We start from the raw sequence: 27,660 nt of genomic DNA, 5'->3' as shown, positions 1-27,660 counted from the left end.
TGCTCTGTCTGTATCCAGACTTTCCTTCTAGAAGGAAGGTCATAGTCTTGCACTGCCAAATGTCACAGACAGCAGCTTCTGAACTGACCATAAGTATCTCATTTATCTAACAAAAGTAGTCTTTCCATTTAAAGGAGAAAAAAACCCCACATAGATAATCCTTTCTATTTATCGCAATGAGAGAAAAGAGCTTTACTGATGATATATCACAACCTTTTTAATAAATGCAGCTGAGATTTTAAATTCTTTATGAGAAAATGGTTAGATGTCACCCTTTTTTTTGGCACTGCAAGTACAGTCTGGCAGTTTCAATGTCAAGTGTTTGGTGTTTGAGAGTACAATAGTTATCAGAACTTAACTTTATAATCCTAGAATATTTGTATTTTATATTGCAGCATGCTTTATTTTACATTGAATTTGAATGAAGAACATACATAACCATCTAATATTAGATTTGAGAATTTGACAATTCAGGTATGATAATGATTTAATGATGACTCTAGCATGCTGTCTTCTGTTAAATACTACGCACTTCTCATAACACCTTGGTAATCTGAGTTGTTTGCTAGACAGTGCTAATTATACCAGCAATTGCAAAAGTGCCCTCAATCTTCTCTTCTCAATGTTAAAGCAATGTGCAGATCAACAAGTCAGTCTTCTGCAAAGAGTGCCAGGCTCTTCCCTGGTCGGGAGCCGTGGGCCTGCTGAAGCCCCAGTGGTCACAGTGAGATGACAATAACAGGACCAAGTTTTGCATGACGTACAGAGGTGTGGATAGTCCAAGGCTGAGGCTGGAGGTCAGACTGAGAGGAAAAGGTAAAATTTTAAGCAAAAGAATGCAAATTTAATATGTGTATTGTAGAACTAGAAAATAAAATAGCAACTTAGCTTTAAGAGATCACCATTGCAGAAGTTTTATTTCAAGAAGTATGTTAACATCTCTGCACATTAAAATATGGAAATAAAATATGTTGTTGCAGGTATGTGATATTATTACAAGCACTGTTATGAGGAACAGTGGAACTGCATGTGTATAGGGGAGTCTTGCTACTGTATTTACATGTATTGTTCTTCTGGCAAGAATCCCCAAACAAGATTTAGTTTGAGAAAATTGATCTGTGTCTCTTAGACACAGCTTACTTGGGTTTATTCTGGATGTTTTTCTTGATGCATTAAATAGATTCTGGGATGGGATTAAGACCAAAAAAAAGCGAGAAGAGTGAAGACAAAGGCAGCAGTCAGAAGCACAAGTGAGAGTTCAGATGAATGGTGGAGTTTTTACATGCTGGTATATCTGTTAACGTCTGTTATATCAGCCTGGGAAATATTTGGAACAAATAAAATTGTATCTTATTAAATGTTTCTTTATATCAGATAGTAATGACTATCATATTTTTGAGGTATTGTTTTACATCCTACATTTTGTTAACTTTTTAGCTTTTTTTATAGTCAGCTATATATTTTTATAGTCACTGTATGGCTGACCCTGTGTGTGACTGTCCATGCGATTGTACTTTTTAAAATCTTGTGAAACACTCCAAATCACAAAAGATGGATTAGCACAAAACAAACAGCATTCAGTTTGAATGATTAGGAATGCAGAGATAACATCTTTCTACATGTAGAGATACTTTGCTCTGAGTGGGAATGAATAGAACAAAGGCAGCAGCATCCTAGTAGTCATTCACAGTCACCTGCTGACAAATTTAGTTCTGTCTGACCTTAGAAAAGAGAAAGAGAAAAAAAGTAGATGAGAAGGTAAATTACTTCATCCTAGTCCATATAATAAATCTGTTAACTCTTAAATAAATAAATATTATAATAAATATATATAATAAATAAATATAGCACACAGTTTCACAAGAAGTAGTTTGCTCCAAACATTTTAGGCCAGATCTGAGAAAGGTAATATGGCCAGGACAATCAGTGTAAAATGTGTGAACACTCTCCCAGCATATATGTGGATTACCTCCAGTTGGAGTTTTTCCCTCAAAAAGAGGAAAAGCCCACTTATGCACAGCTTTGCTTGAGGAGATTTTTACTCTTCTCTTGCCCCATAAGTCAGATCCTGTCTGCTCAGTGAACTGCTGCTGCTTCTTATTTTTGTAGACCTCCATCTTCCATTTGCCTCTCAGTTCTCCTCTTTAAATAACTTGCTCTCAGGACTGCTGATTTGAATGTCCTCAGGCAAGAAGACCTTTCTCTTGTGCCAATGAAACTCATAGAAATTTCACTTATGTGATGGGTTTTCTCCACTCGGTTTCATTGTTCGTGCCCCTCTGGGATTAATTTATCTTGGCCATTTTGAGAAGAAAAGGACTTTTATTCCAATGCTATTTCTAGAGTTCTTCTTTGCAGACCAACAAAGCTGGTGCAATGAGGATATATAATCACAGTCCTCAGTTGTCTGATACAGAATATTTTGCAAAACATTAAATCATCTGTCTTACATGACATGAAGGCAGTCATCTTCCATCAGCTGGGCTGTCAGGTCGAGATGCAGTTTTTATTCAAGGTTGCTATTTCTAAAACGACCTTTGGGGAGAATTGACTTTGTCTGAAAGCTGATGCCTGTTGCCTTGTAATTTCTACTTCATTAAAATATTTCAGTTCAAATTCTTGTATGCCCCTAAGTTCACTAGATACCTGTCATGAAAATTCTCAAATGTAAAGTAAGTTTTTGTTCAATGTGACATTTTCGAGCAAAATCCCAGTTGCGGGATTTTAATTAAAGTTGTCAAGAAGACGCTTTCTCTAGAGACCTTAACGAGGGATCTGATAACAGAATTTCATTCATATTCTCACTTGAGTTTTTATACAGTTCTTTCTTTATCTTAATAAAATTTTCCTTCTGATTTCCATGAAAACTGTTCTAATAGGAGATGATAAGTATTCACCAGATAATCAGTTCAGTAGAACCTACTGGATGAAATGTGAATATAAACCAAAAGAAGTTTGTTTAGACGTTACAGTCTAAAATCAGTGCACAGATCATCATCATCATAATAATAAAGAAACAAAAAAGACCAGAAGAAAGCATCAAAGTTATTCTAAGCAATTTTGGTAATGTGTTTTTGCTGTTCATTTTTTTTAGATTGTACTCGAACACATAACTACTCTTCTAAAGGTATTAGAGTTGAATTACCTTTGCCTGCATAAGAGAACTCAGGCAATATTATGCTGTTTGATATTTACTGCATTATTAACATAAACCCCCAAAGATTGTTATGAACAAAGTGTAGGTTGCCATTTGTTTTTACCCGCTGAGTGATGAAAAATATGTATAAAAACAATTCCTGTGTAAAACACAATTAATCTTCTGAATAAGGTGATAGCATAATCATCTTCATTCTTCATTGTTCATACTGTGGCAATAGGACTTTTTTCCTCTTCTACAATTCCATGAATTTGTATGTTTGACTTTTCTGCATACGTTGTGTTGCATTTTACATACTTGGTATTGTTTAAAAAAAAAAAAGAAGAAAAAAAATACTAGCAATAACTGCTGTGTCATTTACTAGAAGTCTTGAAAGGATACTTTTTTTTTTCTTCCACAACCCAGCAATAGCTGAATCATAGCAAGTTTCAGAAAGAGAAGACTTTATACCAATTGGCAACAGTCTTTACTATTGGCATATGAATACAGGAAAACATAGAATTGTTTCATTAAATGGTGGGAAAACCAGGCAATTTTGTGGTAGCCAGCCTCAAGTCTAATAAAATGTACTTGTATTATAGTTGCGTTTTAAAGGCTTATTTGTGGAGCAGGACAGTGCTGTGCTAAGTGGTGTAGAAATATAGAGCAGAAGGACAGCTCTTGTTTCAAGAGATTGCAGTTTAAAATTATCGTAGAGTGTAAACAAATAAAGAAAAATTAATTAAACTGTGAAGAATAATCGGATAAAGTAAAATGGGATAAATAGGATACAATGCATTGATTTAACAAAGAAAAATCAATCTGTACACCAACCAGATATTATTCTTTGAACAAATATGTGGTTTCTCTAGAACAAGAAAATGTTGAAAATTTCATTTATCTAGAAAGTTTTGATTTTTTTTTTTTTCCCCACATGAAAAAATTTTAGTTCAGCTTTAGTTCAAGAGTAGCTGGCATTGCTCAAGAACCGTAAGATGAGTAAAGGTCTAAGCAAAGATGATGTGACAGAAGTTTTGTGAGAAAAGGTACTGTACTGGAAAGAGTAATTAATCTTGCCTTATTTAGTATTCTTGTTATAGACCTTAGTGCAAAAGGTTTCCTTCGGCTAATAAAATTGAAACAAAGTTAGGATTCATTGCCACTGGTGATAAATATGGGCTTGAAATCAGAAGACAGTTCCTAACTGCTGGAAGAGGATGGTTACGGAGCATAATGTAAGGTAGAGCGTAACTGCTTTTATGGCGTTCATTGTGGTTTCCTGTGGTAGTGCAGGATTGATTTAGCAGTTTCATTCTCATCCTTTCTTTTAGCTGAATCTCAGAGTTGGAGATGGGCTTCGTATGTCCTAAATGTCTGATTGTGAAAATTAATGAGCAGCCTTTAGCTATTGAGTTAACTTGTAGTGAGTAATGTAAGTTAGGAGGAACATCTAGAGATCATTTGGTCCACCTTGCTGTTCCGAGCAGAGCTACCTTCAAAGTTAGATTGGGTTGCTCAGGGTTTTACCTAGTGGAAATTTTAAAATCTCTAAGGGTGGATTCAGCCTCCCTGGGCAACCTGTTTTGGTGGTTAACCACTGTCATGGTGAAAAACTCTTTTCCCTTATTATCGGTTAGAATTTCACTTCTTGCAGCTTCTGATGATTATGACTGAGACTGTCTCTGTTAGTAGCCCTGCTTAGATTGTGGGAAATACCTGTAGTCTTTCCAGACTACGCAAACCCACCTCCCTCAGCCTCTTCTCATATGCTTGATTCCTTTCACTGTGGTCCTGTTCAGGACTCTCACCTGGTTTGGTACTATCAGAAATCAGATCTTTTGTGTTTTGAAATTATGTTAGAGCTCAAAAAGGATAACTTCCTGCAATGTGCAGCAGGCTACCTGCATTTTAAAGTTTTTCTTTTCAGCACTGTTAAATCTTGTTTATTGTTGTAAATGTACAGCTGATATAGTGGAGCAGAAGTAACATGGGAAATCCAGGGCCCTGTTGTCATACTAAGGTATGTGTAATAAATCTTTCTTACAGCAGCATATTCTGCTTAATTCCCACTAAGGCCCTTTGTTCTGTAACTGGCTGGGAATTGTATAATGCAAGGTGTTACTGTTTGGTACATTAAATTGATTTCCAGTAAGGTAGTACATTGATGGATATAAAATAGATTTTGTATTGAGGTTATGATTAATTTATCATTAAATTGTGGAATTAATACACAAAGAAATATAATTATTCTTCCTCATATCTTCTCTCCATTTCTTCAATTAAAAAAGAATACCTTGGCTTTTCTTCACTTTGCTTTTGTGATTAGTGTTTGTCAAGTGCAGGGCTTAGTGCTGATGTTACTAGTGTAGCCTTTTGAAAACGTTTTTCAGCTCATCACTTGATCACAGCAGTGCTAAAGTTTTGTTGAGAATTGTTGCATGTTATCCTCAAAACGGAGCCAGTCCCTCCAGTCATTCTTTGCAGAAGAGGTTCCTCATATGGAGTGGAAGATGATCTTGACAGTACTCTCTTATTGGAGTCTGAAAGGTAACAACAAACAATTTTACCTTCTTAACAAATGAAGAGAAGAATCCAGATTTCATTTTCATTGCCCTGAAAAACAACCTCACTCTTCACCTCCCCCTTTTCGAGATCGCTAGTGCTGTTCAGCATACTCCTAAACTGTAATGCAGACCTCCGTGGGGTGCTTCTGGTGAGCGTTAGGAGAACTGATCAACACCTACCTTTGTTTCCTTTCTCTTTTCCAGTTGTTTTCAAGTATTATCCACATAGGAATCTTCTTATGAGAAGTATGGAAAAGATACTTAAAAAGCTTTTGCTGAGGAGGGACAAATATGAAGGAATGACATATCTCCAAGGTTACAAAGTCAGAAAACTGGGATTAAAATTTAGATTTTTGATCTTGGCCTTGAGTTCACATAATGAACTCTGAAGGACAAAGAACAATAATTGTATGTAGTCAGACTGTCCTTGCACAAGAATAATTGGTCTTAATATTATAAGCTGCCAGGGATTTAAAACTTGGCAGCTTAATTAGTTGCAACAAGGAAATGATAAACATGAAAGTGATCTTTACATGGAGGCAACATAGGAAAACAGACAGTGGCTGTGGAAATTATTTGCTTGAAGCACTTAAACACAAAGACCATTCTGTATCTATCCTCTATTAGGTGTTTACAAGTAACTGATTATTTCAGATGGAAGGGACTCTTAAAAATACCTAGCATAGAATCTTTTCAGCTATTTATTGACTTTGTGTTAGAAATTTTCATGCAATTTTATTTTAAACACTGTTTTATATGTATTTTCTAGAAGCCTTAGTGAATTTTGAATTCAAATATATGTAAATATTATACATAACATATAGCAGTAAACGGTGGCATGCACACTTAATACTGAACTGCATACATGGTATAAACAGTAAGTTCTCTCTTATGTGCTTAAGTCATATATAAGAACATTTTAAAATATTTTCTATATAAATTTAGAACAGCATTCCCCTGTTGAATAGAACTATACAGTGTATAACACACTCTAGAGATTATCAAACAAATCTGTTGCCTAGCATATGGTTCATAGATTAAAAGGCTACTATTCTGCATTGTAGAGAATCTTAACTCTTTTTTACATTAGCCTTTAACTCTTTGTTACATTAGTCTTCACAGTGCTTTATATAGCTCTAATAATTTTGATGTGGAGCATGATTGCTATATTTTATGTTGAGGAAAAGAACAATGTGGTTGTCCTTTTAAATAGTAGCACATGCACAACACATTGCTCTGCTTTCGTTGTGCAGGCTATGTTGAAACATAGATTCCCAAAATAGCCATTCAGTGCTTTTCTAAGTAGTTTTATTTTTCACAGTACATTAGAATTGTATTGGAGTCCTCTGCTAGAGGTCTATTTCATAGCTGCTTTAACTTCCTCATTGCATCCAAAGAGTGATGATAATTCTACTTAGCATTTATGAATGTCAGCTGGTGCAGAAGTCACAAACTTCACAGCAGTGGTGAAACATAGTTGCATCCACATAACAATTAATAAAGTACAAGCTAAGAGCTAAATCCATGGAGGAGTGAGTAAATTCAGTTTCCTCAGGTGAAATTCCTGAGGTCTTCACATAGAACACGAGTGGACTGAGGTGTCTGTGAAGGGGATTCACAAAGGTCAGTGGCTTGACCAGGGGACCAGCAAGCTACGCTGTAGGAGGTGGCAAGGGGAGAAATAGCTCCCTTTATTGTGGGGTGATACCTGCCTCCTCTTGCATTTTCAGCCATGAATCTCCTTCTAGATTGAGGTGTCTAGCGTAGGGTAGGTCTTCCTCAAAAGAAGTCAGAAGGGTCGCTTTAAGGTGCAGTAGGGCTTGGTGGTTTGGGCACCCAGCACAGCAGGTGAAGCACACTTGTTGAAAGGAGCTCAGGTGGTGCAAGCATTTCTCTAGATTTGGTACTAAAATCTTGTTCGGGGTCTTTCTGGCTGATGGCGCTACATTTTTGTATTAAACTTTTTGGGCTGGGAATTAGAATCCAGTTCTCACCTCTGCTGTAAGCAGAGCATCTCCACAAAGCATATTCAGGGCACAGAGTGAAATAACGTGGGTAGGAAGAGGTCTAACTGGAGAATCTCAGGTTAGAGCATCAGAACTTGATACTGATGCTTTGTTTATTGGCAGAAAAACAGAAGTGCATACTTGGGATGCTTGCAGATTACTTTGGAGTAAGTGAGAGGCAAAGAGGCTGTTCAGGCAATTTTTACTGTTGAAAGTGAAGAGGAAATTTCAAAAGCAGCAGCTAGATGCTGCATTCAGGTAGATTAATCATTAAAACATCAGAAATCAAACCCTTTGGTTTTCTGATTGTCATTTATATGCTATGTGAACATTACTTCTATGGTTTTAACCATCCTGAACATGAAAGGAAAAAAATCTGTGTACATTGGTGATATTGCTGAAAGGGATTTTTTGGGTCTGCCATGATTTTTTCCTTTCTCTGCTGGAACAGATGGGATGAAAGACAACAGAAAAGACTGTGTAATAGAAGCAGACACTGCCAAATTAATATTCACACTTCATGCATTTAAGTTTGCTGTGCAATTAATTTTGTTTTCTAAGTAAGAAGAAAATACAAGTCTGTCGAGATCTAGTCTATGTCAGTGTACGTCTGAAATATATTGCAAGGGTAATATTTGATCGTATGAATATTAAAACCTGAGATTGGATTTAGAAATCTCAATTAAAGCACCACAGGGAGGTGGCCTGAATTTGAAAGGCACTGAACGTTTGCCATTTTTTGGTATTTGGTGCTAGAAACATCTAAAAACATAAATTCCTCAGTGTAGATGTAGAATGGTCAGTTGAGGTTGTCAACTTAGGATATTTTTGCCAAAACCAGTACTCCAGAAAAGGATCTCATCTGCCACCACAAATTATGAGCTCAGATGGTGTCACTCTAGAATTACTCTTTTGGGTTTGTTTTTTAAACAGTCCTGAAATGACTGGTGATAATATGGGTACATCTGTGCTTTTGAGCCCAGAGAAGATTTTTGTGCCAGTTACTTCCCAGAATGATTTTTTTTTCCTTACATAGACGTATGCTTAAAATTGTTACTAGTAAGGGTATTGCGCCCAGTAGTGACTGCAGCTATGGTGTACTCACATGCACATATGCATGCTGTTACTCCTCATTGCTCACGATGGAGTTTTCCCTGAATAACTGTGGGATTGGTGCCAATAGATTATTTTGTGTGTGTGTGGTGCTGTAATAGACTAATTAAGAATGAGAACAAAATGTATGTTTACTGCAACATTCTTAAAGTAGGCTTCCACCATTTATTCCAACATCATTGGGTGTATGTGTTAGGACCATCACAGTGGCTTTAAGAGCTCCTCCCTAACAATATAGCTAGAAACCTCTAGCATCACTGGCTGCATTGCTGTGTGCTTGGGTGCTGCCATCTTGCACTATGTGCCAGGGCCTTTGTCAACCTCACTTACCTTGCAGATGAGTTTTTCCTCACTGAGTAGTTAACTGTTGACTTTCTCATTTCTGCTGTCCTTTGTCTAGCCCTATGTCCCCAGCAATATATTCAGCTATTGGTTATATTGGCCACTGCTTATATTTTTTTTCTATTTTCTTTTCATTGCTGGAATCCCTTGACAGTCAGTCGTCTCAGTGGCCTAAGTTCTGGTTAAATTAATTTTTTCCTTTGTGCATCCTCTTGCCTTTCCAGAAGTACAGCCCATTGTCTGGCCTGACATTTATTCTTCTGGAGGGACAGGGATGTTGTGTTCAAGTATTTGAAACCTGATCCAAAGAAACCCAAAGCCATTAAGACAGTATGGGACTTTCTGCTGGTTTTGAATGCTGCTCCATTCTTAAGTGCAACGTTGCCTCTGGCCACTTGGCTTTGATGATTGTGACATTGGGACAAGTAGGAAGGAAGCTGAAGGGCAGTTGCAGGATTCCTAGGTTTTAAAATTGACACTAGTTTGCAGTTCAGCGACCTGAGAAAGGAATCTTGATACAAAATAGGCAAGACTCGGATTTAAAAATTCTTAGGAAATGTGTATTAGAAGGTCCATCAGTATCTTAAAATAAATAAATATATAATCGATAGCCACAAAGGCTTTATTACGTCTCTCAAGTTTTTCTTGGTGATCAGAAGGTACTACAATGACCTATTCATTATTTTAGACCAATTTTGTGGATCCTTAGCAAGAATTCATGGCAATAATTTTCATGAGTTGAGCTCTAAACACGCTAAGCTGTGCAAGATAAACGTTAATGCAACATCTTCTAATTAAAATTGAAAAGGATAGAATATTAATCAGATTTCACATATGAATTAATACTTGTAGTGTCACTGGAATATTAACTAGTTTTTATACGTCATAGACAAATTATTTTGATAATTTTTGTGATTTTAATATGGAAATAAAGTTCTGTATATGAAAGACCGAGTTTTTAGAAAGATAGCTACAGATTTGGGAGATTTACAAAGATCTTGTTTCTGGTTTTGTATGAACATTTCAAACTCTAAACTTTTAGATTCATAATGGTATGTTGTCTGTAAGTGAACTTACTAATTTAAAAACAGAAGAAAGTGTGGTTTCATGGAAAGAAGTATTTTTCTTTTGAAATCTAGTGTTTTGTGCTTAGCTGCTCAGGTTTCATATGCTACCTCTTACTTGAAAATACAAGGAGGAGTGAAGGAGGGAGTTGTTGGGGTTTTTTTTGTTGGTTGGGGGTGTTGTTTGTTTTTTAAATTACATTTTTAAAAAGTTACATGAATAGCAGAAGTGCAAGATGAAGCATTCAGAAATGAGGAGATATCAGAAATAATCTATTCTGTACGAGGAGTGAAATGGTAGGATGGTAAGAGAGCAGGAGCCTGTGAGAGAGAGGAGAAGGGGCAGGAGCTGGTCTGAGCATGGGGGCTCAGATCACCATGGGGATAAATGAGCAGAAATCGGGAATCAATAGCAGAATAAATGGGCAGTAATGTGGTCACATCTGTAAAGACCTGTAAAGATTGTGTTGTATTTCATTCCAACATCAAAGGCCAAATTAGGGCTTTGCAGCTTTGTGGCTGTAAGATTAATTTATTTTATGTGTATTCTGCAGCTTATATGTACATACAACCTGTCTGCTCTGTGTGGATGCAGTACCATCTCTGGTGTATAAAGTACCATGGTCTTGAATAATTCACAGAAAATGTTAGAGATATCGTTTGTGAGCTATTAGTCCTATCCAGTCACTGAGCTAGCTGCGTTCCTCCAAGTAGTTGTGCAGCGCTTATGTTCTTCTACAAAAAGATACATGTATGTATATTAATGAATTTGTTGCTAAGGGGAACAGTGGGACTAATGCTCTCAGGATTGAGTCATGTATCTCGGCCATGGAAAGGGCTATTTTTAAACAGACATTTCTGTGTAGTTCCTAGTTGTATATATTGAAGCTATTATTTGAAATACATATTTGTCATATGTTTATAATTAGGAAAAATGTAAACAAAACTCAGATGCTGCAGTGGTAGGTGACAGTATGGTACCTTTAGGCAGTTATTTCAGTGCTGTCTAATGAAATGTGGAATGGTTTCCACAGGAAGCTCGACCAACAGGGTTACTGAAAGCTGTCTTATATAAAGCTCCACAGAGCATATGTGGGGAATCTGACCCTGCTGGAGTGAATAAAAGACCTAGAGATGCAATATTTTGAAGATGTACTATCTGAAAAGAAGTGCTGTGCAAGCTGAATAACACTTTGCCTTGCTGTGCATGAAAAAAATCCTTTTTTTCTTAACTGAAAAATGACTGAAAGATCAGATCCTGTAAAGAACACTGAAATTACTTTTTTTAAAAAAAACACTTCGTAGTGCATTTATTAACATCTGATTTTCCTTCTGCCTGCCAGGAAGGGAAGTTTGGATCTTTTAGCGTGATTCCATTCAGGTACTAAACCATGGATGGAAAGGTGGGGGTTAAATTGTGATGTTATCTTTTTATTATTCAATAGCAAAATTATAAGTTTTACATTTTTTTCCCAAAGGAGAAATAAATATTTAGCACAGAGGCTTGCTCTTCCTTCAGGAAGCATCCATGAACTAGGCTCAAAAAAAAGCCTGTTTCATTTTTTTCATTACCTTTCAAGATCACATTACTCCCAGCTTGCTAACTCCAGGCCCTTATAGTGAGACTATAGTGTATATAGTCCCTCTGTTTGCTGCTGGCCCTAGCTTCAACAAAAGGACTAGCTTGATTATTTTATTTTTTTTAATGCTATGTACATTTAGCAAGTCTGTTGATTTTAATGAGGACTGATTTAATTTTCTGGGATCTCAGACAGCTTATGGCAGGCATTAGTGCTTTCCAGCATTAGAATACCCTGGAATATTAAACATAATTTAAATTAAACTGAAGTTGTCAGAATAAATGAATAATTGAACGAGGTATATTTTGTGAAACACCTGGGGGATTTTCTTTCTCTGGTTTTATACTTAGTAATTTGCAGAGAGCACTTATCTGCAGTGAGACTCTGGAGTGTCATTATTCCGCTGCTGGTAGTACTGGTGGATAACTGCAAATAGTCATCCATCTTCGTCCTCTTCCCAAGACCCTCAGTGGTCTCCATTTATAAAATAGTGATGATGGTGGTGATTTTCTTTCATAAAGGTTCTGTTGAAGAGTTATATGCTTATATATTGAGTGAAGACGCAGAAGACAAGTTGAAAATGACATTACTTTGCTTTTTGTTGCAGTGCTAAGTGTATAGGTGTTACAGACTCCAACCTATTTGTTCTGTGCTGGACATTGCATCTCTGTTTTGGGAAAAGGAGGAGGATGGTCAAGACTTTGTTCCTCCCAGTGCCTTGATTTAATTTCCAGCTCTGCCTGTTACTCTTCAGTTTAAGCCTCCAGTTAAATTCAACCGGCTTCTTCAATGGATTTAACTACAGGGTTCTGTCCTCAAATTTGCAGAGCACTTTTTCTGTTACAGACTTATGTAGAAGTTTGATATTATTCTTCTGCCTGATTTTTTTTTCTTTTTTGTAATACTTGTAACTTCTTGTATTTTATCATTTTTCTATTATGAAGAAGAAAACAATTTCCCTCCCCTATAGTTTCAGGTAAGATCTGAAAGATCTTTGCACACTCTGGCCGTGTGCAAAGACGTATCTGGTGCAGAGCAAATAAGCAAAAAAAAAAAAAAAAGGATTTTTTCTCCAGTCTCGCAGCAGATACTGACTGCAGCAGTATTTTCAAATGACCCAGTAGGTGTGTGACAGTATCTCACTAAATTAGAAGTGAATTCCTTCATGTATCTTGGTGATCTTAAGCCTTTAAATGTATTTTTAATCCCTGTCAAACACTGGTACACTTACTTTGCTTAATAGCTATAGAATTTAGTCTCTTTGGACACTAAAAAAAACCTCCCATGTTTCTTAACATAATTAAATGGTAATCCTTAAAATCTTTCTATGTGTCTTGCATGTGGATAATGTGTAGTGAATCAGAGAGTCTACTGGATATATAGAGTTACCTGTCAGACAGTACCGAATGCTGAGGTTTTTTATTATCAAAATATACTGATTGTAATAAATGGCATTCACTATGTCATTTCACTCTGTGCTGAAAACATTTATAACACAGTACTTCATTACTACTAAATAGAGAATCTGAAGTTATAATTACAGTAGGTAATACTTTTTTGTGTAAATATCATTGTTCACATGCTCTGTGATTTTTAAATGCAGAAGATGGAACCAGGTTTACTAATATTTTTGAAACATAATAACTTAATATTTTAGAGAATAGGGAATGTCCTGCAGGAGGAACTGACACTGAAACAGTATTGTGCAGAGCAGAACCTTGAGACAAGCTAATTGTGTTGGTTTGGGTGCTGCCAGTCTGCAGTAGGGCACCAGTATAGGTCATAAGGTACGTTTTCAAAATACGGATTGAAGGAAGGTGGTATACATGCTAAAGGGGAAAGCAATTAAGTAATGCAACTTCAAGGAAGAGGCTGTCTGCATAATTTTCAAAAGTTAAGTAAGTGAAAAGATGACTGACAAGTTTACAGTCAAGTTGGATCAGAGGAAAAGTGATTGGATTGTGAGGAGATCACAAAGGCCTGACACAACTAGTTTGTTTGGAGAGGTTTTCCCCGTCTGTCACTATATGGGCTTTCAGAGGGTGATTGAGGTTGTTCAACTTAACAGTTGGTGTTTTAAGGTTTTAATTTTTTAAGGAATCTAAAGACTGTAAACTGACTAACGTGATAGTCCTGGGACTGATGCTGAATCATAGTGATGAAATGGATTTTTACAGCTTTTGTGATCAACTTTATTATATTTCTAATATCAAAGATAAGGTTAGTTCTTATCCTTGCTGTGACTTTCCACTTTCATTACCTATAGCTAATGGTGATTCAGCATCAACAAAGTTTTGTCTGACAAAGGCAGTTCCCACTGACAAGTAGATCTATGCCCAGATATTTCGTAATATTATTACTAATTTATATCATAGGAGTTCAGAAAGGAGGCAATCAAATTTGTGTTTCACAGAATCACAGACTGGTTGAGGTTGGAAGGGACTTCTAGAGGTCATCTGATCCAATCTACCTGCTCAAGTAAGGGGACTAAAAAACAAGATTAGAGATGTAGGCAGGGAAGCAGCAGAGTTTCAATAACTGCCAAGGTCTCCAAACTGCTCTGAATGCAACCTCTGTGAGCGGGAACTGCCACATCTCCCCTATCATTGGCATAGTCTCATACTAATGCAGCTGCCTGGCTTGATAGATGGCCCCATGGTCAGCCTGCAAGTGCTTGTACCGAAAACGTGGACTTGCTGCTTCTCACGTGAACCTTTCACCACTTCAGAAGTCATCTGGGGGACAAGACTCTATATTCCATGTGTGTATAGGCTGTAATATATTGCTGATTTTAGAATAACTATGCTTTGTCTTATGCATTGCAGCACAAGTCGCTCTAGTTGGGGCTGTCGGCAGGAGGAGGTTGTGACGGGGCTGCCCTCAGTGTGACAGCCCTGCTGCTCAGAGCCGGGGAAGCTGCAGCGCCCTCGGTACCTTGGCTGGGTAACGCTGGACGCCTCTAATGCAGCTCCCATGCTGGAAATCAAACGTGATGGGAATAAGCTTTAGTAATTCGTAAAGGAGCAGAGAAACATGTTGAAAGTGTAAATGAAACACTGTTTTTTGTGAATGTGGAGCATGTCTTGTTATGAATACCTTTGTCTTAGTCCAATAATTGTTACACATAATAAACTGATAGAGCAGAAAGAGAGGATCTTTGTCCACAGTTGCAGAAAAAGAGCATGTAAAACTATCGAAATTGCCACCATTTTGGATTTTCTTTGATATTCAGTCATTTGCTTCTTGGCTATTGTACTACTTGCCGTTTCTCTTTGTGTTATTTCAATTGAGTTGAGAAAAAAGATAGAGAGTTTTGTTATCTCTAGGGACTGATTTTCTTGGACTGACTAGTTTGAGTAGCTGGACAGTGATTTCCAAAGTATTGTGCTAGAAAATGTTAACAAACCCTTGCAGAGCAGTGCCAGAGTACTCTATTTTTGTTTTCCTAAAAGCAAAAATGTAAATCTTTTCAAGATGTTGAAAGATACTACTGAGTTACTTAGATTTATTCATTAATTTTACAAGAATTACACATTCTGTCCAAAAATACTGACATCCTTAGCTAGAACCTTTGTTGGAGTAGGATTGATATACCAGATAGGCTGGAGCAGCTCCTTGTGAAAGATGGGGGCAATCAAAACTGTGATGGCAGCTTCTCAACAAAGCCTGGCATGGTGGGCTGTTTCTCTGCTGCTGAATGTGCTGACCTGGGAACCCTGATGCATCTCAAATTGTCTATAAGACCTGCTCGAAGTGGGGAGATTCTCTTTTTCTTTAGACATTGGATGTTGTTGCTTTAAAAAAATACTGACTAAAGGAGAAGAGGGAGGAAAGTGTTTGGGGGTGCTTCATTTCCTCCAATGCTATGCATTTTCAGTATATAGTCAAAGGATTACTCTGAGGATTCTTGAATGTGGAAATGCTTCAGATTGTTTTTTTTTTTTAATGTACAGCAACTCTTGATAGAGCAGCTTGATAATTCTGGCATCCTCAGAAATGATCAAGATTATGTATTTCTGTATATATCTGACTTGGATACTTTGTGTGGCTTTGTAATTGTAATTCTTTGCTTTCTAAGATACAGCACTTGCTTAAAAATTCAAAGGATACACATGTGCTTTTGTAATTTTATTTACATTTTAGAAAATAAACTAGGACTGTAAAACTTTGTCACTGAAATTGCATTCCCTGCAGGAGCTGCAGTATTCACTATGGTTGTATATCATCACAACTTGACCTTTTTCTCCCACATAGTTTTTTTTTTCTTGACAGGAAGAAATTAAAAAGACCTGTCATCTTGTTACATTAATAGGCAGTTATGGCTGCACAGGTTGGTATAAAAAATAGGGCATACTAAAATACGTAAATATAAGCAAATATATTTAGTAGTTATCATAATCCATGCAAGTGTTCTTTCAAATTTTTGAAATTAGATTGCTATGCCATAATAAACATGAACGTCATTGCCCAGCACACAGGCTTTGGTGGCTTGGCATTTGAATTTGCAGAATCTGAAGTTCCCTGGTTTGTTTTCCATAGAAATGAAATATGTTGTGTATTTACGGATAAACAGTAAGCTTCTAGTTGAGAATATATAACCAGTGAGTGCAATAAGCAACCAGAAGAAATGCTGGGGGCAGAAGGTGCCTGTTTGTATATATCAGGCAATAGACATCTACATGCTTTTATGTGATTCTTTAGTCTTTGCTTTTTTAACCACATAGAATCAGCATGCTCTACATTGCTGCTGACAACCGGCAATTTCTGACTTCACAGTAGAACTGGATTTTGAGAAGATTTAGATGTGTGGAGTTAAATGTGGCTTCCTGAAGCCTTGTCTGGTGGAAGTAAATAGGAATTTCATAGTAGATGTCAGCAGGCCAAGACTTGACATTTATTGTTATTTTCCTACCCTTAAGAAGAGAAGGAAAGGTGTATTGGGAGATCAGAGACTGTTTGGATGATTTTGGTGACTAGAACAGTGCAGTATGATGTAAGTTTTGACAGGCAGTTAGCAATTTAATTTAGAGTGCCTTAAGAAGTGAGGATGTATTAACATTAGCATTTTAATTCAGATGAAGTCTATCCTTCACGAATCTTCATCTCTCCAAGATTTGCACCTGTGTGGGGACTTCAGAGTGTGCAGCTCTTTCAGATGAAATGAGCCTGGACAAGGCATTGCAGTCATTAATGGGCAGGCAGACCACAGAGTCAGGCTCCAAACCCATGTGTATGTAGATACTGGGTCTTCAGTACCAACAGTTTCACTCTGGAGGTTCTCTCCTGCTGCACCATGAGTTGGTTGTGTAGGCATGGCCTCAAATGGCTGTACTGGTGGGGAAGAGGAGCTGAGGAAGGGAGGTGGGAGGATCTAAATACCTTGTCTTAGCCAACAGGTGAGGCAGTAACATCCAGCCATAGGAACAATCACTTATGGCTGATAATGTCTTAAATGGCTCAAGTACATTTGCAAGTAGTCAATTGAGCATATTGTCCATCATGAATTATTGATTTGAAAAAAAAAAGTGGCTTATGCTTAGACTAGAAAAACATGGACCACTAAAATTTCTGAGGATAACACATCTGGGCATTAAGACAACAAGGGGATATTTAGAGCAAACTGCATTTTGACCAGGAAAAAATAAAGTGAGCTTTGACATTTTTGATGGTTATTACTGTGTGATAGCCTGTAGGTTGCTAGGTATTTGAGGGCTTGAATATTCAGTATTTCAGTCAGCACAGATTAATAGAACAAGATGAAAAATGTTTGGCAGCATGAACAACACTACTCATGTGTTTTCTTGAAGGTTTATTTAGCTCTCCCTGAGAACACAGGCACAATATCTGTGTTCATTTGATCTCTGTGAAAATGGTAGAAGGTTTCCTTTTTCTTCCCTTCTCATTTTGCTCAGTTGGTTTATTTATGAGTTACTGTTTGTCTGGAATGGTTGATTCCTTTGAGAGAGAAGTAGAAAATTCTGTCAAATGCTTCTGTTGGGTGCAGATTCACATCCCTGCAATGTTGGTGCTAAGTCATTTCAAAGCAATTGTATTCTGGTTAAGACAAAAGTAATACGATAGAGAGGGTTTCAGGCACTTTAGTGGCAGTGAAATAAAACTGCAAAACCTAAAACCAGGAGGTTGCAAGTGTCACTTGCAACACGTTGGATGCCATAGATTAGTTCTGTATGACCTTTAACGGGACTGAAAATGTATTTGATTTTTTTGAGCTATCTTTCCCTAGACAGTACACAGAGTGCTAAAATCCTGCATGTTTTGGCAGAAAAAAGATAGAGCACAAAGCAACATCTGGATTTGAAAGCCAGATTCATTTAAAATAAAAATGCAAGCCCCATTTCTAGCAGAATACAATTGACCATTGGAAATACAAACAGCCAAGAGAATAGCAATTCAGCTCTTGATGTCCTCCAGTCAAAACTTTAGTCAAGCTCAAGTTATGCCTTGGTTATGCCTGATTTCCCAGGGTAGTTGGGTGTCAGTCTGTGGCTGCATTATGTGGGAGGTCACACTTGATATTTGTTACGATTTTTTTCAATTTAAAATCAGAAACTGTGACATGAGCCAAATCAGCAGTGTTCATATTTGTGTCTCCCTCTGCTTGCAGGTACTACAGTGCTACTATTTTGCAGATGTCAGGTGTTGAAGACGACAGGCTTGCAATCTGGCTGGCTGCACTGACAGCATTTATAAACTTCATTTTTACTCTTGTGGGAGTCTGGCTTGTTGAAAGAATGGGTCGCCGGAAACTTACACTTGGTAGCTTAACAGGTGAGTGTTTAATTAGTGTATTGTATTTTACTCATTAATAAAATGAAAATAAAATTTCAAGTACTGATTTCTTCAAAGTAGCCCTCTTTAAAATAAGCGTTGACCCCATCTTCTCCCTGAAATCATATAACTTTCAAGACTAGTAGTACAGTCCTACAGCTAAAGGCTAATTTAAAAAAGAACAGTTTAGCATATTATGTTTTCAGGTGCAGTTTCTCCTTCAAGCCATGTTTGACAATGTTTTTATTTAGTTTTTTATGCCTTTTTTTCAGTATAAGGAATCAAATGCTTGGAACTTCACAGCTGGTTAGTTTTTAAATCTCATGTGTGTATCTGTGATATGTAATTTCTGGGTCATTAATTGGAATTCAGAATATCTTATCAAGAACTATGGGAGAAAGCATATTATATAGTCATTGTGGCACATTTTAAAAAGTAGTACAGTTCTTTGTATAGTTATCTCAAATACAATACAGTAAATACCTTAACTACACTAATGTGATTTTAATTCATCTCCTGTATGAGATACTAAAAGACAGAATTCTGGATTTGCACATTTTGTCCAAATATTCAAACACCATAACTCATCACGTAGCCATCTCTTGGAAGCAGGAAAAGGCAGAGCGAGCAGTCTTGCCTATGCTCAGCCACATCCTGTCATTTACAGCTAGTAAATCCCTACTTGCTCCCACATTACATACTCCTTCTGCATGAAGTGATCTGTGACTGCTACCTGCCTCTGGCTGAACGTCTGAATGTTTCAGACAGGGTTTGGAAAAGAGAAACAGTTCCTGCTTCGCTTGAAATAATGTTCACAACTGTTTAGCTGGGAAGGTTTGACGTCTCCATATTTTGTTCTGTTGTTGCTGTCAGGCATCCAAACTTCTAGTTAATGCAACACAGCAGAGTGGGGGACCACCTGCCAAGTCGCTGGCCATCTGCAGTTCCCAAGGGATGGGAGTTAATCTACAGTCACAGTATTTGAATGCATTTATATAGGCAGAACAGTGATGGCACAGTGCCTTGTCTGCTTTGATACACAGTTACTCAAATCTGTAAATTAAAACATGCAGGAAGGATTTTGGTATTTCAAGTTATAATAAATGAGTATTTGGTGTGTTACCGTTTTGATTTGGAATCAAGAAACCTGAAGCGTTTTTCATGGTCCAAGTTCAGAAATGTGGTCGTGACAGAGGAGATCGGAAAAACATGTTCCTCATGTCTTAAAAAACAAAAAATCTCAAATTGCTACTTTTATCACAGTCTACTTCTAGATCAGTTAAAATACATCTCCCCTGTAAGTTCTGTGCTTCCAGCCAGTGCCAAGACTTTCAGAGGGGAAAGACCTGATTCCGTACCATTTGCTATGCTCAATGCCTTATTTCTCCTGTGCTACTTGTCTGTTTTCTTGTCATTCTGTGAAGCAGATCTCTCCTGGCCCTGCACTGGTACTTCTGGTTCTTGGGTGCTGCCTCTGTCTTATACTTACTGGAATGGAGTATTTATATATACATTTATGTATATATTTGGCCCCAATAACCTCATATGCCTGGCCAGTCCACAGGAATTTATTGCTTATCTGGACCCAGCTGTATCGGTGTGATTCCCATGTGGACTTCCCATACAGTCACTGAACTCTTTGCTTTTTGACTCTGGTTAACGTATTCAGAGGTCATACTTTTGAAATGTAGATGCAAGTGTCTCTTACAAATCATGTTAGTCATAGAACAGAGGAGGATATAGAAATAAGACACGGAATTAACAAAGGAGCGTAATATAGTTAAGCATTATTTGTTTATGGTGTTTGGACACAAAGTAATTGTTTGGTAAAAATGGCCTTTCTTCTGTAGTCGGTTGCTGGCTGTCAGTCTGCAGTGTCACTTGACCTGTGCTGCATTGCTTGCTGTGTTCTTTATCATACAGTCCCTCCTTAAAGAAAATACAAATAATGACGGTAATGAAATCGTATGTCATCTCTTTGTACTATTTAGAATTTTTTTATGCAATGTTTGACACTTTGATTTAGGTGGATACAATGTGTTTTCCTTCGCAAGAGGGCTGTTTAATAAAATGATAATTACTAAATCTGCTGATGGATTTGTTTTCCATGATGAGTTTTCTCATGGGGTAAATATATTTTACTGCTCTCCTTTGGTTTGCATTTCTGAGGACACTGACTTTCACACTGGGATATTACTGGCTGCTTCTCCAGTCTTTGGAGAAGCCAGGTATGCTTCAGTCTCCCATTACATAAAATGAAGACAAAACTACTACCTTTGCCTGCTGCTGCAAGGGTGTGGGGTATTTTTTGGTAAAGGTTAATTGATTTGATGTTTGTTAGATGATAACCTACAAGAATAATCAGTAGAGAGATAGTAACATTAATGTTTCGATTCAAAGCCAGCATACTGTAATTTAATTTTGTAAACTCATGCAGCTTTTCCTGCTTTCTGAAAACATTTGGGAAAGAGCTATTTTACATTTAATTTAATGTATCTTTATCATTTTTTAAATTAACAACTTTTGAAAAGTTGAGCCTTTTAGATAGATCCAGAAGCATTAGGAAAATTATAGTAAACTGCTTCTGCGAAAAAAAAAAATCGCACCTTTTAAGTTCTCATTTCTACAGCTACTGATTCCTCTTAGTTTCCCATTCATTTTGTATCTTGGCATCATTTAGTTATCTTTCCTCTGCTCTTCTTCTTTGGTTAATTTCTTTCTTCAAAGCTGTTAATTGGGAAATATGTAGGAATTTCGACAAGTGCAGTATCCATTTTATTTGTGTTTTCCTTTTTCCCCTTCAGAAATTGTCAATTTGAAAGCATGGTGGTACTTGGGCATTGGACAATTTGTACCTCTTTTTGTAACAGAGAGGGTCTAAAATATCTTCAGGATATTTCCTTTTTTTTCTTTTTTCATCTCGGCTAACGATGTATTGTTTTTGTATGGGGTTTTTTGTATGTTTTTGTTCATCATAGACAAACTTCCCACAGAATGAAAATATATAATAAACTTCATTTGCCAAGTTTACATATTCGGTACTTTTCCAAAGAAGTAAGACATTTGCAGAGGTACTGAAAGTGAGTGTTAATGTATTTGGTTAACTAAAAAAACAGACAAAGCATATTTAGAATGAATATAAGATTATAAGCCCTGTCTAAAGGTATTTGCTGTCTGGTTTATGGCATTTTGAAAGTACTGTAAATCTAGTGCAATATCCAGCCTGCCCAGAAAAGTTGGATTATTAGCGTACCTACTAGCCAGAGCAGTACAAAGCCAAGTATAGAGTAAACTGAAATAACATTTTATGGTGGGTAGGTGCTTTCTCCACATAGTTTGTAATTGAGTTTAAGGTCTTAGTTGCCATGGTTCAGGTAAATGTGGGGTCAAATCATCTGCAATTCGTGCATATTCATGCCTATTAGCCATGGGTGCTGCACAGACACATTCATGAATAATTTTATTACACAGATCTTGGTACTTAAGATATTATTTATATCTCAGAAAAAGCTTTTCACATACTTCGTGAGTTTGCCTGCTAGGAAACGCTTGCTTTTCTCTTTAAAAACACCATCAAACCCAGCCCCGAAACTGCCAAAACATCTGACCACCAAAAAAAAAAACCCCAAACCCCAAATAAAAAACAGATAATGTGTAATTTCTTAAAGATTACCAGAGTGACATGTTAAGGTTTCCTATGTAGTGGCATTTCTAAAGGTTTGCACAGATGCATTTCTGAGAAACTTACTTACATGCTTCTAACATACAGAGCAAAGGGATGATATCTGTGTATTTGGAACTGAATACAGTATCCTTCGTTTGCCCCTCAACCATTAAGCTGTATCACTGCGCACTTCTAAATGTATGCTGCCTTCCAACTGGAATGTGCTTCAGTGGTTTTGAGAGTCTGTTTTTGTATGGTAAGGGTAATGTTAGATCATTAGTAACTAACTCACAAATAATGTTATTACTAGTTTTGTATTTTTAGATCAGGCTATACATGTTATATGTGACCTCTCAAATAAAACATGCCACATATATAGTGAGTATAGACATAGGTATACAGGGTGTTTTATACAACACAGAACTCTGCCTCATCAAGTAGCAAGATGTAAAAGTTTTACAAGTCAGAGTTTGGGATAGTTGCACTAGTATCATGAGTAGTGAAGTATATCAATTTTCATTAAAATGATACAGTGTATTGTGTGTGTGTGACAAATAAGTTAGGAAAACTATGAGTTATGTTCTAGTAGTGGCCTGTTGCACAAAGTATGAACCTTTTTTTTTTTTACCATCTTCCCTCATCATTTTGCCCAACTCATGCACAAGAAGTTTGTTGGGGCGACAAATAGGTGGAAGAGGACTCTTTCCTAGCAGATGATGTTCGTGTTCTTTGAAACAAGATCAGAAATTGCAGTTGGGCTTTTTGGTGGTGTTTTTATGAAAAGTCAAATTTCTCTTGTTTCACAAAGGGAAGTCAAGTCAATGAAAAAGCTGATGCTATTATCTATTTTACAGGAAAGCCTGCAGGTCTGGGTTGGGAGTAGGAAGAAGTTCGGTGATTTCAAAGTCACTATTAAATTTTACCTTTACAGCATTATTTTCAACACCATAAAGAATATATCCATTCATTAATGTAGTCTTCGATTCCACATATTAAAAAAACCTCTCAACCTATTAATTTAATATCTGGACATTAAACATGATGCACTTGATTTTAACATCTAACCTGATTCAAGATGTGGATGTAGCAAAGGGTGTTTTTCGTAGGTTCTCATCACAGTTCCTTAGCAAATGCTGTGTGACTTGCTTTCCCAAGCATAGTTCAGTTCAGTAGAGAATTATTTCATGTGCTCTGGAGAAAAGTATCACATTGTTCTCTATCTGTATTTTTAGGTACTGCTGTAGCACTCATTATCCTAGCTTCGGGATTTTTGCTATCAGCTCAGGTCTCGCCAAGAATCACACTTAATCCACCAGATCCTTCACATCAAAACTCTACCTGCACAAAATACAGGTGAGATTTCATGATCATTCATCCAGTCTTCTTGAAGATTGTTTCCAGTTAACTGAGTTTTATAACCTAGTGTAAGTAATAGACAATTATTCACAGTCTAGTACAAGGCACTAACTAGATACCTAAAATTAAGATCCTACTTCCCTCAATAGAGAAAATTGCTTAAATGCTCTGAATAATCCTGTGGAGTTTCTTGGACTAAATGAGATGGTTAAGTGACAAACGCCACACTCGAGATCTCCTCTGTTATATCGCATCTGCTGCAATTTATAGTGGACACAAAGTTTGGAATATTTTAAAAGTAATTTGTAAAAATGCTTGCTGTTATTCATCTACTTGTACGTTTGTCCCGTATAACACCTGTAAACTCTTCAAGAAGATGTGTTCCCAAGTGAAAAAATAATAATCTTCAGATAATTACAGACCAATTAACAATTAAAAGAAATGTGATTTTTTTTTGACCTTTGTTTCTATAGTGTGTAGAAGATGCGCTTTCATGTGCAATCATAGTTTCAAATAACATTACTTCTAGGATGTTAGGAATGTGTCATTTCCTATATTTTGTGGGTTTTATTCATGTGTGAGTGCTGTTACGTTCATTTAGCTGGCAGACTAGAAAATTCTCTATTGAGTGAAGACTAGTTAAATGGCTGAAATGACATGTTCAAAATCTGTTTTACAGGTGTTCACAATAGAAATAAATATCAAGAAAAGTACACTTCTAGTTTTCTAGTGATATTGGCTAGAAATATTGTTCATGGCTTTTCATATGCCAGCGCAGTGTCTTAGGTGAAAGATTCTGAGGATCTGAAGTTTTACGGACTCCTGGGAAGCGGACAGAAGGTCTTCAAAAGAGTGTAAATAGATGCTAATAACTGTAACATTAGATGCCACCAGATAGCAAGATCCCTATGTGCAAAAGCCTGTATTTTTAGTTGTTTTCTACTGCAGTCAACTATATTTTGCAATTTCTGAGATGTGCCTATACAACTTCTTCAAATGGCAAGTAATCTGGTTAAAAGATGTGAAGAGGGAAGGAGCTTACAAAGGCTCTCCTTTCAGAATAAGATAACATTAATAGTAGGATGTCAAAAGGATTTGCCTAGGACTTAAGTTAACTATTTAGAAAGGATGTCTGGAGAGCACAGATGCACCATTTGCAGAACTCATTATTTGTTATCTAATAAAGCAAGATGATTATATAACCTGAAACAGGTTATAGAATATATATATAGAAGAACTATGGTTCATCCACCTTAAGAAGTAATGAAAAATTACTCAACACAGTTTTCATTTTCTGGTTAACCACAGCTAGTGATGAAGAAAATTTAAACTCTCTGTGGCTTGCTCAGTGTGCACTTCTGGGCAAAAGCATGAAAAATTAAAGCAGGTAGTGCTAGTAAAGGCATGCTGTTTCATGAATTATGGGAATATTTTAATCTGTCATAGTTTATGTTTCTGACATGAAGTGAACAAAAGCAGATATGATAGAAATTCAAAGGGTTTAGAAAAGAGCAATAAAAGAATTGAAATATTGTCATGTGAGAATATTTTGAAATAGGAGGAGCTCTCAGTTTACAGATGAAAGTGAACATGTAGAGGGGGATGTGAAATAATGAGCAACGTATGAGAAAGCTTTAGTTGCTTCTATTTTAATCTTATAGTATACCTTGTAAAGAGACAAAATCCAGGAGAGTTGAAACTAATAAATGGATGCAGTTGCCACAGATCACAGAATTGGGCTACAATACTCACTGTTGGATGTAAAAAAATTAGGCATTTATATGTTTAATAACAACCTTCACACTTGTGTATCTAAAACTATATTTGGGATATCAATTTTCATGCTTCAAAACATCACCAAACCCTTACCTTGCTAGAGCCAGAGGAGGAACATTCCTTCAGGGTCATGAATATTAGTGTCTATTATGTGAGATGATATCAGCCACTGACTCTGTAGCAGAAAGCCTCAAAATTCCAGGTGTCTTCAGCTAAGGGAGCAGCAGTAAATGCAAGAAATATTGTTTGCTTTCAGCATGGATTAAGGGAAGAAAAACATTTTAAACGTTTTGTCTCCAGTGATGTCTCCAGAGGAACTTACTTTCAGCATGCCTTCCTGCCAAGCTCTTGTAGCTACACATAGAGAATATACATTAATTTATTACTTTATCTAAATTATTTCTAGAGTAAATAGCATACAGCTGTACATTATATTTGACTTGGAAAAGTGGCTGTTCAGGATATGGGTATTCCTGTTTTCTGTGCACATGGGTAATAAGCTGCATGAAACTTAAAAAAATGTTTTTGTCATCAGAAAGTAGATGGTGTCTTCACCGTTCCACCCAAGTTAGAACTTCGACATAACATGCGTGGTCTTGGAAGGAAGAGGAGGTGGGGTCTGCAAACCAAAGGAAAGCTGAAGGTTGGGCTGTATTTTGGGAGGCTCACCTCTCACTCCTTTTTGGCCCTGAAGGTATTCCCCATGGAGTTACGGAGTTGAGTCAAATAGATTCTCAAACTTGAGGATTTGAAAGTAAAAGTCTACTTTGCATAATGCTAATCTTGCATATATTCTATGCTGCTCTAAGAATAATGGCATTAATGGAGCTGTATAGATAGCCACCACGCAGGGTAGCAAATGTTACTGTAGGGAGAGTTAGATAAGATGTCCAGTCAAAGTAAAATGAAGTAACTTAATGGCAGTGGTCTCTTGCTGTTTAACGCATACTTTAGTGTGCTTCAGTATAACTGCTGGTATCTCATATTGCTTAGCATTGTATCTTGCAGGCCTTGAAGAGGTCTCAGAAAGTTTGGGAAGAGCAAAAGACAGCAGGACTTCAGAAGATCAACACATAATGCCATCTCCCTGTAGCTACCGTAACCGCTTTTAAATATGTGTGCCTACACAAATGCTCAGTCTCCTCCATTTAATGGTGATGCAGTGCTGCTCTGAGGTGCGATATGTTTAGAGCCTAAACCTGTTTGCAGCTTGGCCATCTCAGAGTATGGGGGTGTTTCCTAAATATAACTTGTATTTGTCTCTGCCAAAATGTATTTATAAGTTATAAAAACATCAGTAAAATGTATTTTGCTGACAGAAGTTTCACCAATACTGTGCAGGGTAAAAATGCCTTTTATGTTTGCACATTTGTTGGGTTAGAGTAAGTGTGGGTGTCCATTATGGAAGCCTTAGAGCTACTACAAACAGTCTGTTTGTTGTTCCCTCAGATCCATATTTCTCTGCACAGATTAATTCCTGCTGCTACAGTAACAATGAAGATAGAACAGACTAGCAAGTAAAGAACACGGTCACTGTCCTGATTCAGAAAAGCACCTAGGGCTTGAATACTACGTTCTGAAAGAGCTGTGCCATGCAAAGAGAGGTACAGATTACCTGTACGTGCTTGCAGAAGACGAACCAGTAAGATAGGCTGCAAATATCAAGTAAAATATTTTCATTTGATGTAGAGACGTATAATATCATAGTTGATCAACAGCCAAAAAATAATCTGTAAATCAGTGAAAAAAATTAAATGTAATCCTCATTCACAAGGATACCATTGAAATAATGCAAATCCAGCAGGACACCCTGAACACTGATATTCTTTTTGACTCCTCAAAGGTGGAAGTGGGTGGGTGTCTTACTGAGGAAAGGCAAGATGAATGCTCATCTGTGTGCCATCCTTAAATCAAACTTCATTTTCACACTCAATCTCTATAAGGTTGTATAGATGTTTGCAGTGTGGCCACTTCTCTTCTTTGATCTTAATCTCTTCAGCAGCTGTGAACTGTTACTTATTAAGGCCACAGAGAAGCTCAGAGGTAAATTTAGGAGTACAAAACAACATCATCCAAAAATTTGTCATCTGAAATATTAAAAGATAAGATAGCCATTCCTATTATTATTCTGACTGCTCAAAACTCTATAAACATGTTCCCACTTTTACTGGGGACTTGCGTGGACCTGGAAGGAGATCAAGGTTAGGGCATGTGCACTAGTTACCCTACTGCCTTTTTCCAATCTTTAAAGAATCAAAGGTGTGACCGTC

At 36.9% G+C, this 27,660-nt stretch overlaps 1 protein-coding gene across 2 annotated transcripts in view; it reads left to right on the top strand.

Moving 5' to 3' along the window:
* The window catches only part of SLC2A13 (solute carrier family 2 member 13), a 166,703-nt gene that overhangs the window by 100,020 nt on the left and 39,023 nt on the right, over positions 1 to 27,660 (top strand). For both annotated transcript variants that reach the window (XM_074827760.1, XM_074827762.1), the window contains exons 5-6: positions 18,431 to 18,594; positions 23,491 to 23,611. In XM_074827760.1, coding sequence (XP_074683861.1) covers positions 18,431 to 18,594; positions 23,491 to 23,611 — 285 coding nt within the window. The remainder of the gene's footprint in view (positions 1 to 18,430; positions 18,595 to 23,490; positions 23,612 to 27,660) is intronic.

Source organism: Strix aluco, chromosome 5 (assembly GCF_031877795.1).
Source record: "Strix aluco isolate bStrAlu1 chromosome 5, bStrAlu1.hap1, whole genome shotgun sequence".
In the NCBI taxonomy this organism is placed as follows: Eukaryota; Metazoa; Chordata; class Aves; order Strigiformes; family Strigidae; genus Strix; species Strix aluco.
This window is presented reverse-complemented; position numbering and strand designations above follow the sequence as displayed.